Raw genomic sequence first — 14578 nt, forward strand, 5'->3', positions numbered from 1 at the left:
CGCGCATGCGCGAACCCGCCCCTACCCCTCCTTCCGCAGCCCACTTCCGCTCCCGCCACCTCCGCCAACCGGAGGGAGGCGGGAGGCTCCGCCCCCCGGCGCCGATTGGTCCGCGGCGTCGGTGGGCGTGCCGCGGGCTGCCCGATGGATGGAGGCCCCGCGGCGCGGCAGCGCCGCGTTGTGCGTAGAGTGGCATGGCAGGCGCCGGCGCTTGGTGCGCGCTGTGGCAGCGGGCGGCGGGCCCGCGGGAGCAGCGTGTGCTGGAGCTGCTCTCCTATGGGCTGGTGGCTCTGGGCGCCGGCTCGGCGCTGCTGCTGCGGTTCATCCCCATGCCCTACGGCCGCTACTCGTCGCGGCGCTTCGGCTGGCTGCTGCCCGCCCGGCCCGCGTGGCTGCTGCAGGAGCTGCCCGCGCTCCTCGTCCCTCTCGCTTTGGCGGCTTGCGTCCCCGCCTGGCGGCTGCCCAACGCCGTGCTGCTGAGCTGCTTCGTCCTTCACTACGTGCACAGGTGCGGTGCCGCGTGCTGTAGGGTCTCGGCGCTGCGGAACGGGGCGGCTCTGCTGCTTTGAGCCGTGGCTGCGGCGGTGGGGCAGCAGTTGCCAGCGCTAGGCGTGCAGCGGGGCTGAGCTGTGGCTCTGGGGACGGTAGCGTGCCTCTTCTGTAAGTAACCATCCGTAGCGGGAGAGCGAACGGCCTCGGATGTTCAGGTTGGTCGGTAGGAAAGAGTTCCCCGAGTGGCGAATCGCTGGCACGGGCTGCCCGAGGGCTGGATGGAGGTGTTAAGGAGCCGTGTGGATGTGGCACTGAGTGATGTGGTCAGTGGGCACAGCGGGGTGGATGATCTTAGTGGTCTTTTCCAGCCCTAGTGATCGTGATTCTGCTGTTGCTTTGAGACAGTGGCCCTCAGGTGGCTGGCAGGCAGCTGGAGAACGTTCTTACCTCTATAATCCCAATCCTCTATAGAATCGTTATAGATCCCAATTAAATCAATAGCTGATCAGGAGTTGGCTGCTTGTACAGGGCACAGCATGTAAACGTTCATTTGCTCTTCTTGTCTGGAGCTCGTTTGTTTTCCCGTTTAATCCCTCAGGAAAAGCCATTGGGATTTTCTGCCCAAATGGAATGGCAGCTGTGGATTTATCATTTCTGCAACAGTTTTCTTGGGGCAGACCAAGACTGTCAAAGTGAAGCAATTAACATATGTACCTTCTAGGGCAAGGAGGCAACAGAGCTCTATCAAGTTACTTTCAAGGGGATTTGCTTTTCCTTCAAAACCATGAATATTTCACACTAAAAAATCCAAGTAGCCCAGGCTACGTAGATAGAGAAGCTATCAAAACATCTGCTAGATTATCAAGTTTTGCAGTGAAGCAATAGCACAACCTGAGAAGCTAAGCAGGTGATTCACTAGTTGTCCTGTGTTCCAGCCTCCCTGCAGAAGTGCCTACGATGTGCAAAACTACACAGGTGTGCCCCTGTGCTTGTTGACGTGTTGTCTAGTCTAGCTGTAATTGTTGTTTTGATTTGTTCTGCTGTTGCAGCTCAGCAGTTTTTAATGCGTTGGCCATCTTCTTAGTATCCCATTCACTATTGTAGTGCCTTATTCCATAGAGGTAAGGATGACAGAGCTGTTTGCTGTAAGGTGTCTTGGTTAGGTTGTCATCTACCACAGTGTCTTTCATACTGGCATTGTCACCTGGAAACCCTGATAGGCTTTGTATAGGGTTTATGAGACTGGTTTCATTTCAGAATGGTTGATTATACCACTTAGTATTGAGGAACAAAGGAGGAGAACATTATGTTGTGCTTAATGTCCGTTCTCTTTACCACTTCTTTCAGAGTAATTGCCTTGGATACAAAGCACAAAATTTCTGCTGTAAGCAGTCAGGGGAGGACCAGTCTCTTAACTCTTGTTACACAACAAATTCAATATTTAGGTGCTAATGCAAGTGTAATTTTCCATCTGAACTGGGATCAAAGACTTTGCTGAGAATTTGGCAAGAAGGATATGATTTATGGATTGCAGGTCTGGACCTGAAAGCACCCTTTATTTTTATTTATGCAACAGATTTTCTTTCCTTGTTCAAAATAGGGCACTCATATTTCCTTTTCTGATCCGGCAAGGAAAGCCGACGCCATTTTTCACCTTCCTGCTGGCACTTCTCTTCTGTATATACAATGGATACTTGCAAGGCCGAAGCTTAAGCAGCTATGCAGAGTACCCTTCAGACTGGTTAAAACATCCTTGTTTCATTGCTGGTGAGTTACAGTATCCTATGAGAACATTAGCAGTAGAAAATTCCCTTCACAGCTTTTTTTTTTATTATTTAATGTTACAGCATCTTCAATCACATTTCAGAGTTTTTCTCACTTAGCATTCTGAGTAAGTTTAGTTATCTTGTTTGTGGTAGTATGGCTGGAAGCTTTTTAATGTTTCATTTTATAGCTGTGAACTGATAATTTTTTCTCCAGTGTCAGCACTAGGTGAGCGTACTTTGTTCTTTAACACCAAAGTGAGTAAGAGTATTGTTTCAGTACTGAGGCCTTAAGTGAAACTTGCTGCTTATGGGTTTAGAACAAATCAGAGATTTTCCACATAATGTATTGATTAAACTACAATTCCTTGTTTCTTGATGTCACAGATACTACAGCTTCGTATGTGGTTGAACAGAACAATTTCATGGTGTAACAGCAGTTGATGAATAGCATTTGTAATGTCAAAAGTCTTAGTCCTTACACGAATGTGCTTTGTCAAAGAGCAAAACTGCCCTACAGGGATAAGTTGATGGGGTTGGTCATTCAGCCCTAAGGGGAGGTGAGGTTATAGTTACTCTTGGAGTCAAGCATGTGATTAAAGAGTAAGGTGTTTGTTTGCAGTATTCCTTGCCTTATTTTTTGTTTGCTAAGCATCTACTTTTACCTACTGTCAAAAATAATACAATTCTCCAAGGTAGCCTTTAAATAATGGTCTCTATGAACTGAAGATAAGTTGGAATATTTTGCCTTTTCTAGAGTCAGAGCAAGTTAGTGTTTTTCAGAGATTTCTCATGCCTTGTAGAGCGGGAATAAGGAAATTTGGCCTTAACCTGCAGTGTTATATGACAATAGAAGACCACTGTGCTAAATGCTGTTACGAGTGAAGTTAATCTGTTTATATTTAAATTTCTTCATCTTGTGAAGATTAGGAGGAAGTACTCTATGTGCTCTAAAAATGGAGGATATGAGGTATGAGGGAAAAACTTCAGTGAGAGGCTGGCAGCTGGATGGGTGTATTTGAAACTCTCTCAGTACTTCTGAAACTCTGGTCTCCTTATGTTTGATTTCAAACAAAAAAAAACGATCAAAAGATCAGCTCATCAGAACTGGTACAGCTTCTGGTATTCTAATTTAGGACCTTAATCAAAAGGTGATCTCAGTGCAGAGCTGTCAACACGAGTCATGAGGCACAAATTAATGCCTCCTTACTGTACGATCTTTTTAAACACTATGTGATAAGCCTTGTCTGATCCTCCTTGTTTTTTTTTTTTTTAAATACTGTTTTAGAAGGTTAGTTTGAAAAGGTAAAGGGTGGGGCGAAAAATGGATGTTCTAGGTATACATCATGTTTCATTGTAGTACTATCACTCTAGCTTTTTTAGGACTTATTGCAACAAATCTTTGGATGAAATTTGGTATGGGTCTGAAACAGCAGAGCTTAAGATTTCATTTCTCTTACTTGCATAACTAGGATTGTAGGTTATAATTATGTGGGTTTTTTTTTTTTTAATTGGAACTTAGTTGATGTTTCAGATAGCTAGGTGGGATGAACACGAAATAGCAGCCTTCAAATATCTGCAGTTTATTTTCATAGTTTTGGTCAGTGAAGTGCTTTGTTCTTCAGAGTATCCAGTGTACAATTTGACTACTAGAATTTTTCAAAACCATCTGGCAGTATGTTTCAGCCTCTGGTTAAAATGACCAAAAGAAAAAAAAAAAAAGGAACAGAAGTCTGGAAAATAACAATTAAAAAAATAAGGACTAAAAAGCTATTTCTTAGATCTTATATGAAGTTATATGAGGAAAGAAAATGGCAGTGTGTCAGTATGCAGTAAGACCAACTAAGATCAATAACTGAAAAGTGAAATGAGATAAATTTGCATTGAAGACAGAAATTAGGAAAGGTGAGGCTAATTAACTACAGTAGTGGGAGATTGTAGGAAGTGATGTGTTTTCTATCTGTGCATCCTTAGGATACATTCTGAATGTCTGCTTGCAGGTGTTTAAGAGTTCGTCACGAGAAAGCAATAGTTTAGATTTACACAGGCAATTGATTTGGAGCAGTTGCATAGTCTTTAATGTAGTTTCCTTGTGATTTCTATGAACTGTGTTGGGCTTTGTTCAGAGCAGTGAACTGGTCTGTTCTGAAAGAAAACGGAATATTCTGCTTCAAATGCAGTACAACACTTGATAAAACCATTAGGATGCAAAGCAGTGTGGGAACAACATTGTGATCCTCCAGCATACATCTCTTGCCAATAAAGAACCTGTCAAAAGCAGGAGTACTCATGGTACCATGAAGTGGTCGATGCATTAACAGGGTCCTGTGCATGTAATCAATGCAGACAGTTAACCCTTTCACATCAGTGTGCTTTCCTAATTTGTGTATGCTTCCAGTTAGTAAGTCCTTTCTTCTTGGCTTGCTTTAGCTTCATCAAACTCTTGCAGTATACCTTACGTCTCTTCTAATTCCTTTAAATCCCCATTCAATTGCTTTCTAATGTTGATGCTTAACCCTGTGTGTCATGCAATACGTTTCTACTCTTCTCTGTACACAGAGGAGCCATGGAAAGAGCATGGGCAGTGCCATTATTTTGGCTTGTGGAAGCTGGCTTAGCTGTTGTCTATACAGCATCTTGCTTTATGTATTCATGAAACCTGGGATGGGGAGGTTAGTCAGATGGCACTCACCATGTTGTCGCTCTGAAATAGCCTGCAGAGCAGAGTAAATTTTTTGGAAGGCCGATCCTGTGTGTGCAAGAGTGATTGGGAAAACAAGAGCAATGTACACACAGTAAACAGGAAGCTTTACAAATGTACACCTAGTTGCTGTCCTTACGCAAATGTTTTAGTATTGCACGAGGCCTTAATTTCCAGGTTTAATACTGATGGATGAGAAAATCCTCTTGAATCATAGAATATCCTGAGTCAGAGGGGACCCATAAGGATCATTAAGTCCAATTCTTACATCACGTGTCTTGAGAGGTCATCTGTATTGCATGGTGCATCCTGTGGATCTGAGAGCCTACTGAAGTACACCAACTCCTTCCTGTTTACATACCAAGATTTACCTTGGACAGGAGCCAAGACATGCTGATCATGGTGAATGTCCAGCTCTTAATTTTGTAGAGTGGTTCCATGATGAGGACGTGAGAATGTGGACAGTGAAGTACAGTGCTTCCAGAAGGCAGCATTCTCAGAATTATAGTTGTATTTCAGAAAAAATTAAAGGATCTCCAGTTTTCTCTCTCTAGAACTAATTACAACTTTCTGTACAGAGGTGCTTTCTTTGTGTTAATACTGAAATGTATTAGTAGAAATATTGTTTATGATTGAGTAATTTAGTTTGTGTGCTATTCAAGAAAGTCAATTTCAAATTAGTGTATGGATAGAAATAATGATATGTTTATCTAGTAGTATAAGTAACATCCCTTATTTTTCAAGCTGCATTCCCATTTTATTTTCTGGCAATTATCAAGTTAGTACATAGCCACTAGTGCAAGAGAAGCAAACATTTTTCATGGTTAGATATAGTAGGAGTTCAATACCCTCTGTTTAGCTTATTTAAAAAGAAAATAAATTCAAATGATACACTTTCCTGAAAACACGTGAATAGCATTTGAGTTGCTCTGTGAATTTTTGAATCTCAATATTTGAAGTCATCTGTGAATTCCTTGTGGTGATGTAATGTATCAGCATCTAATCTATTTTGAGTAATTATGTTGAAGTTATAGTTGAAAGGGTTATGATAAATTTTAGTGTAAGACGTATGGCACCTGCATAGCTTGATTGCTAATGGAAACTTTCTGCTCTGTGCTATGTGTAAGAGATGTGCTTGTTTACAGGTCTGTGTTCTGCTTGTAGTGTAAGCAGCCTGTAACGAGCTAATCAAGAAGCATTTTAAACTCAACAAGTTAAATATGGAAAGAACTTCCACACAGCAACTTCAGTTTCTCTGTAGAGTTGTTACATCCTTCTTAATCTATGTGGGAGCAGGCAGCGCGGTCCTTTAGATGAACACAGACAACAAGGGAAAGGAAACCTGGCAATCTAACAGCTAACAGAGATTCTACTGGTTTTCTGTGTATTGAAAAAGAATCATCTGAAGGACTTAATGCATTGCCTTTACACTCAGAAGTTATATCTGAAGTGGGAAGTGACTCAGCTTAGAAGCGTGTTGCTGGTATTCTACATAGGAGGCATTACTTTTGGAGCAACCTACTTATTTTTATGGACACTACAGTGAAAACAAAGAGAACACTACTAATTTATAGAGCAAATTCTCAGCTACAAAACGCTTTTTTTTTTTTTTGCAGTCACCACCATTAGCTGTGCATTTTTGCCAGCAATGAACAAGAGTCTGCATGCCAGTGCCCCTGCAGAGGTGACGTGCTGTCACCCCTGCTGAAATGTGCCACCTATCCCTCACTGTTTGGTCTCCAGAAATATTCAGCAAGTGTCAGTGAATGTCAGTGGGTGCAGTTTTTTTCTGCCTGGAGGAATTCAGTGAGACACCTTTGCTCTGTACATAACTCCCTTGTCAGATGTTGTTCTGTCAGACTGCTCCTCTGCTGCCGTCTGTTGTATGACAGCAAAATGTAATGGGGTATTGGTGGGCAGGTTCAGCCATTACTGCCATGCCACCATCTACCTCTGATGTCGTGGACCAAAACAGTAAAAGGCATTGCTTTCAGAGCAGCTCTTGTACTTGGTCCAAATAATGAGGAATGGTTCTGTATTTTCAAGTTGATAGGTGCCTATCTGCAGATGAGGCTGGAAGAGAAGCAGTGTCTTTTAGTGATTAATAAAATGCCCATTATCCCATCACTAAGATGATTAGAATGAAACTTTCCCAGAACTTTGTTTGCACACTGTATGGAAATGTCTGGTCTGACAGTAGGTTTTTCCTTTCCCTTCCCCTTCTAAGCAGCATGTTGGATAGCTCCAAATGGATAGCTCCTATGAGTTTTTCTTACTGGACTTTGTAGGCCTGCTGATGAGTTAAAACAGGGATAGGATATATCTCACTTGGCAAATATTTCAAACAAAGTTATGGAATGCTGGCTCAAAAGGTTTACAGCTTAATTTGTGGTCACAAATGAAACTTCATAGAAACATTATATTCCTGAGAATGCTGCTAACAGCTTCTGTTCCCCAGTAGCTTCAGTGATATCAGCCTTTTAATGATAGCTGTTATTGAATTTAAATGTTGGTGGATCTTTTGTTGAGTGGCGTGTGCATAAAGCAAGCACAAACAAATGGTCTTTGATCTTTGTGATCTTTGAGTACGGGTTCCAACAGTTGTGTGAAGCATCTGAAGGCAAGTGTTTGCCCTCATGGAGGCGTTTGTGGGGATTAACTTATCAGACCAGAAGCTGATAGGATTAATGCACTAACAACTTAAATAAATAAATATATATGTAAGATATTTTCTTTTTTTTCCCCTACAGTTATATGCTGTCTAGTGCAAGCTGTCAGTGTGTCTGGTTTTCTTTTTTCTTAATGACAAGCATATCTGGTGAAGAAAACTCCATAGGCTGCATGTGAGAGAGCTTTTGTTTTTTCCAGTTTTCTCTTTCATTGTTCTAATTTACAGCTATTTTTATAGTTCAAGACTTCATGAGAGCATACTTAGGTGTTACTCTTGCATTGTATAATGACTGGTTCTTGCACTCTGGCAGCGTGAGGCTGTGACTAGTGCCCTGGGGAGCTTTTTCCAGTGCCCAACCTCATTCTGGTGAAGAATCTGAGGAAGCTGCAGGCTTCTGTGAGGCTTGCCCTCAGCCTTCTGCTCTCTGGGCTGTAAAGAAAAAAACACGAAGGAGCCTCATCTGGTCCTCACACACCTTTCCTTAATCTCCCTCCCCATATTTGTAGCCCTCCTTTGGATGCTCTCTCTAATAGCTTTATGTCTTTCCTATATTGTGATGCCTGAAACTGCCCACATTATTATGGAAGTAGGGTCTTAGCATTCATTATGTGTTGCAGTTATCTTAAATTATTGGTTTAGACTGCAGAAAGAAATTATTACAACCTGGCACTGAATTTGAGAAAGTGTGGCAGAAATTCTTCCCTAATCTTAAATTATATGATTATCATTTTCACATCTTACCACTTAGTATTTGTTAATGCTAAGCAAGACTAGGTTTAGCAAGTCTCTACCCTAAACTTCTGGTGGCACGATGATGTTAAGTTTGTTATTCTTGCATCAGAGTCCACTGTATTTTTTCATTCCTATTAATTAGCAGCAGTCTTCTGTAGGAACATTGGCATATTGTTATTTACAAAAAAAAAAAAAAGTCTGAGATGTATAATTTTACTAGGAATGAGAAGAACCAGTTTTCCACATTGTTTAAAATTTTGGTGTGTTTGAGTTTCTACACTGAAGTTAGAGGGTATGCATAATCCATATGTGTATGCACACATAAATATGTGCTTATATTTGTCTAGCAACATGAGAATAAAACTTTATACTTAAAATAGCGTTTCTGTCAAAAGATTGGTTGATTACTATGAGCCTTATTTACCCAAGAGCTCATTATGGGCCTGTGTTGTCCACAGAGTCACTAGAATTGCTTACAGTGCTTTACATTACTATATTCCTACTGCTTTGAGGTACTATGCTTAAAATGTTGTCTATTACTTTGTTTTCTGAATGAGTAATTTTACTGTTTACTATGGACTAATATTGTGAATATTTCTCTTCAGGTTTTATGGGGTGGCTGATTGGCATGGCAATCAATATTCAGTCTGATCATATCCTTAGAAATCTGAGAAAACCTGGAGAAACTGGTTACAAGATACCAAGAGGTAATAAATGATCTATATAGTGACATCTTTTGGAAGGGGGCTTGTTCAGCCTGGAGAAGAAAATATATGAGGATCTTATCAATGTACATATATACCTGTTGAGGGACAATGAAGATAAAAGAGCCAGGTTCTTTTTCAGTGGTGCCCACTAACAGGCCAAAACACAATAGACACAGATTAAAGCACATAAAATCCTATGTGAACACACAATTCTATTTATTTATAAATGTGAGGGTGATCAAAGAATATAGAGCAGATTGCCCAGAGAAGCTGTACAGTTTCCCTCTTTGGAGATGCTGAAAACCTGACTGGACATTTTTCTGGGATTCCAGCTCTAGCTGACTCTGCTTGAACAGGGTAGAGTTGCACTAGACAACCTCAAGAAATGTCTTCTATAATAAATAGATAGTCCAATCTGTAAATGTGACCTTCTAAAGCTTGGTATTATTTTTTTTAGAGGTAATAATTTATGATATGAGGAGAAACTTGTAATAGCTGTTTGCCTACCTTAGGAAATGGTTTCTTAAAGTTCATGTTATTTTTTCCACCAAGAAAATAAAGTTATCTTTACATGGGCACTTGGATTTACATCTACTGCAAATGAGTATAACTGCGCTGTGAAATGTTCAGAAGGAAATAAGATGTTTTTTTGCTGCATGATCAAGAGAAGTTGTTTTTTTTTAATATTATTTATCCAAATTAAGTGCCAGAATCCTGCTTCTGTTTTGTCGTAAAAGCAAAGTAATTAAAGCAAGGTCAAAACACGCCCGTTATTACAGTTGGTAAATATCTCCTTGCTTGGTCCCATTGGCACGGTGCTTACTGTGATGTCAGTTTGTATGCTAACTTTGGAATTAAGGTGAAAGTTCTTACTCTAGAACACTCCTGTCAGGTGAGTACTCCCAATTGGCTGTAAAATGTTTAACACAAACTGATAATTATTTATTTCTTGAGGGTCAGTGTTGGAGCACTTGTAGTTAAAATATTTCTCTAGACCTAACAGGACACAAGAATAAAAGGGCAACACATCTTAAGCTAAAGGATGAATTTGCAACTTGAACTTTGAATAGTATTTTTCATTATTAACTGGAGATACTTAATTTCTCCAATTTATTGAAGTATTATGTGCCAACGAACCATTTTATAAGACTAGTTAAAAGGGATTTTTTTTTTTTAATTTTTGTTTACAGTTCATGGTCAGCACCAGCTTGGTTCACTGTAAAGTAACTATTTACAGAGGCATGAAATCAATTCTGTTACTAAGTATATCGTGTTGTTTTTCTTTTCCTGTGGTTTTTAAAGGATAAATGGAGCTGGATAAGGGTGAAGCCTGAAGCAATCCTACAGCTCAAACTGCAAAACACTGTTTCTGCTGCTTTAAAAAATATACAAAACAACACTGGTGATATAGGTGGCCTTAGACTTGCAATAAATACACTATCTCCTTGATTAAGGTTCTTTTTAAATAATCCTTTCTGCCTTTAGGAGGAATGTTTGAGTATGTCAGTGGAGCCAACTTCTTTGGAGAGATCCTGGAATGGTTTGGATTTGCCCTTGCCTGCTGCAGCATGGAAAGCTTTGCATTTGCACTGTGTACACTTTTCATTTTGGGTTCAAGGGCAAAGCAGCACCACCAGTAAGTGTTTGTGGCTCATAATTTCTCTTGTCTCTGTACCACACTTCATTTCCATTTCATAGATTATACCACAGAGATGTTGCAGAACAAGTCTAGTGAGAAGCTGTTACTGCAATGGAGGATAGAACACTCTGAGCAGTATTAAACACAAGATTTCAGCAGGGTAGTTAAGCATAAGCACAAAACATGCAATGAGGTGGTCAGTGTAATAGCTGTTCATTAAATGAATATAGTTCATTCTGTACCCGTGAAGACTATAGATGTAATTGAGAAAATTGCCTTTACTTGATCATATTCCATAGTCTGCAGCTGAAACTTGTTTCTACAATATTAAATTCTTGAAAATTTAAAGGCTTCAGCTACAGGCACAATTTGTAATCAATCTAAGTCAAGCATGTATACAAGACTATGCAATTGTTTATATCTAATAGATATTTAGTAGTATCTCTGTAAATAAACTGTCATGCTGATAATGAATTGTATTCACATTTTGGCTTTCTCTTAACACCTGTTAACAGAAGAATCAGCTTGAGAAGACTTCCTTCTTGAAAGAATTTTACTTCAAGGAAGAGCACACTTGAATTTGAACACTTTAGTTATAATAACTTCCTGCTTTGGCAGGAATTCTTTATTATTCTTCTGGAACTTTGTGGCACAAGAGAAAATACATTTAAGAAGGAGATAGATTGGAGGGAGGAAGCCACTACTATCAAGGTGTTATATTGGCCGTGGCTTTGTGTAGCAGAATCTTGAAAACCTCTATATCTGATGTTTTCTTGTATCTTATTTGTGAGGTGTTCCAGTTCTGTTTTACCCTCACAGTGATCAAACTGTCCTTGCTATTCAACCAGAACCTTCCCAGTATCACTTGTGACTATTCCTCCTTGCTTTGCTATCTGCCATTACTGAGCAGAGTCATAGGATAGTTTGGGATGGGAGGGGTGTCTTAAGGTCATCCAATCCAGTTTACCTAGTCTGACCTGCTTGTAACCTCACTGCTGTACCAGGTTGTCCAGAGCTTCATATGTTTGAATTCAGAGTGTCTCCAAGGACAATGACTCCAGAACCTCTGAGGAAAAGTATCTTGTTCAAGTTGTTTTGCTGTTCTCATAGGGAATAATCCTTTTTCCTTATGTCAGGTTGGAATTTTCTGTGGCTCAGCTTTTATCCCTGCTTCTTGTCTAATTTCTTCACACCTTCAAGAGGAATATGGCTCTGTCTTCTCTCTAGTATTTCTGTAGTGGTGACTGCAATTAAACACCCCACTTAGACTTATTTTCTCCAACTTGAGCAAATCTAGTTCATTCAGTGCTTCCTTGTGTACTGTATGTTCCATCTACACAGCTGTCTTAACTATCTGCTAAACTCTTCCTGAGTTTGTGGGCATCACTGGAAGCCCAAAGTTGGATGTAGTAATCTCGATACAGTTTATTGACTGCTGAATAGTGGTGAATAAGTCCTTGCCTTAACTTGGGACTCTACATATGCACTTCAGTATGCAGCTAGCTGTTGTCACTGCAGGGATCCATCACGTTGAACTCAGTGTTCAACCTGTCCACCAGAATGTCCTTGCTCTTTTGTGCAGAGCTGGTACCTAACTAGTTAGTCTATGGTCTGCAACCTGGTATGAGGCTGTTGCATCTCAGCTGCAAGGAATTGAGTTTTTGCAGTAGTTTTTGCTCCATTATCATAGGTCTCCCCTTCCAGTACTTGTATGTGGAAATAATGGGGCCCTTTATCCTCTTCTTCAGCAGCCTAAGTAGCGAGGAAGGAACCAGTCAGGTTCCTCAGTCTTTCCTCATGTATTATGTTCTTTGGTCTCAAATTCCATGGTTCATTTCTGTGTATCATGAGCCTTGGTAAAACTCTTTCATATTTCTGTAATTAGAGTGTTATGAAAAACACTTCAGATTGTTCAAAGATTTAATTTGCATTAAGGGAGTGTATATATATTTCTTTTAATAAGAGGGTTGGGGGAGGGGAGGCAAACCCAAAAATAGCAAATCTATGCAAGTTTGTATTTGGCAAACTTGGAATAAATGACCGAAAAGGACAAATAGTGTAATGTTGGTGTCACAGTTGCAGGTAATCATGCAATGCATGCTTTCTATAGAAGTCACAGAACTTCCTCTTGAGTGTCACCAGGCAAACAGGCAACATGCACTCATTCAGTGTTGAAACCGTAAGCCTGCAACAACATCAAAATCTGTTGTGCATTATTATGAGTTTTATTCTCTGCTTATTCCAACTTCAGTCTGTTAGTTAATTGCTTGCGATTTTGAGGAGCTCAGATCAACTTTTTTTCTATATTAGAAGCAGAAGTACTTGAAAATGGGAGTAAATGTGTTTGTCATAAAGTGATATAATAGCATTTATTAGTGCAATGTGTTCTGTTTTGTTTTCTGGAAAGAAAAAATTGTCTGTATGTGGAAAATAGTGACAGTTGTTGAACTAGTAGAACTACTACTAGGAACTAGAGGTACTGTGACGTTTGACTATGTTACCTCTGACTGCAATTGAGGGTTTTTCTATCCAGAACCAGGTGTTTATCCAATGTGTAAAGTATATCCTGTTTACTTATGTAGTCATTATAAAATTTGACTTATTTTATTCCCTTGGATATTTTTTCATCTGCTTCTAAAATACAAATAGGAATATTACAATATGTTTTATTGTAGGCCATTTCTTCCCTGGCTGCTCTCATCCCACCTACTAGTTTGATTTCTCATTGTTGGCAGTGGTAGCTTTGTTTTGTTGTAGCTCGCAGTCAGATTTCCTTAGGGTGAGTGTGGTAAACAGCAGTTTTCTATCCAGAGCAGGTTCTAAAGACATTTCTTCCGGCTTGTATTCAAAAATATGTATTATTAACTGTACAATGCATTCAGTTTACTTAATTACCTTGACAATATTTTGAAGATGCGATACTCAACAGATTTGTACTTTTCCTTTTTTTCAGATGGTACCTTGAGAAATTTGAAGACTACCCAAAGAACAGAAAAATTGTGATTCCATTTGTGTATTAGCCTATTATTTAAATACCATTGGGTTCTGATGGTAACACCATTCTTAAATGGTTTCTTCTTGGAACAAGTAACACTTCATGAGTGTTACCCAGCTGGTGTACTCCTGTCACCAAGACCAGGCCTTTGTATCAGAACTATTAGTGCTTTTCCTTGTAATGAAAACCTCAAACTTAATGGGCATGATCAACAGGAACAGAAATGCTTCTGCAGTGGCGAATCACCATCATGAGTCTGTAAGACAAGGCATCTGAATTCATATCATGGAAACTCTTGAACAGGATTTTTGATAGTTCAGTTTCGGCCTAAAGTTTTCTGGTGTTCTCATCTGAGGATTGTGCTATGACCCAGTCACCCTCAGTGTACGATTTGGCTGCTGTGTTCAGCTTTCTATTTGTCTGTATATACCAATGGGGTTGATTTGATTGCCTTTCTATTCTTTCTTCCCTTTGCCCTCTGTTTCCAGGAGATCTGCTGCAGACCAAAGACATTAAATGAATATAGTTACTGTGAGATGAGATGTTCTTCATCCTCTCTGCACTCCTGTGCAGATATGACCACTAAAACGATAAAACTGTTTACACTGATAGCTATAGCAGTGCCTTTCCCAAGTAACAGATTGATTTTAAACATCTACCTCTCAAATTTCATAATAGTCTCAAATAATACTCAACATGTGTTTTCTGTTCATTATTATTTTTGAGGGCATTATGTATTAGGGATTCTTAATACAGTCTGACATGGTTAACAGTTCTTTGTAATGTTCTGTAGAGGTTTTTACAGATTTTCCTTACTACATAGTTTAAAAAAAAAAAAGCCTTTTCCTATTGATAGTGAACTAGATTATTTTATATAA

At 39.8% G+C, this 14578-nt stretch overlaps 1 protein-coding gene across 1 annotated transcript; it reads left to right on the top strand.

Moving 5' to 3' along the window:
• Positions 1-179: 179 nt before the first annotated feature.
• Positions 180-13741, top strand: SRD5A1 (steroid 5 alpha-reductase 1). The gene is made up of 5 exons (XM_065751730.1): positions 180-508; positions 2093-2259; positions 8965-9066; positions 10552-10702; positions 13659-13741. The coding sequence occupies exons 1-5, from the start codon at positions 195-197 to the stop codon at positions 13723-13725; spliced, it is 801 nt and encodes a 266-aa protein (XP_065607802.1). The 5' UTR covers positions 180-194; the 3' UTR covers positions 13726-13741.
• Positions 13742-14578: the final 837 nt, after the last annotated feature.

The sequence above is a fragment of the Cyrtonyx montezumae genome, unplaced genomic scaffold (genome assembly GCF_038088225.1).
Source record: "Cyrtonyx montezumae isolate F1298 unplaced genomic scaffold, pur_monq_1.0 scaffold_8, whole genome shotgun sequence".
NCBI classification, from domain to species: domain Eukaryota; kingdom Metazoa; phylum Chordata; class Aves; order Galliformes; family Odontophoridae; genus Cyrtonyx; species Cyrtonyx montezumae.

Bases quoted from the DNA above. Each gene is read 5' to 3' on its own strand.
- SRD5A1 (XM_065751730.1), top strand. From the start codon at position 195: ATGGCAGGCGCCGGCGCTTGGTGCGCGCTGTGGCAGCGGGCGGCGGGC. The intron at 509-2,092 runs GTGCGGTGCCGC...TGTTCAAAATAG, and splicing joins GTCCTTCACTACGTGCACAG to GGCACTCATATTTCCTTTTC. The intron at 10,703-13,658 runs GTAAGTGTTTGT...CCTTTTTTTCAG, and splicing joins AGGGCAAAGCAGCACCACCA to ATGGTACCTTGAGAAATTTG.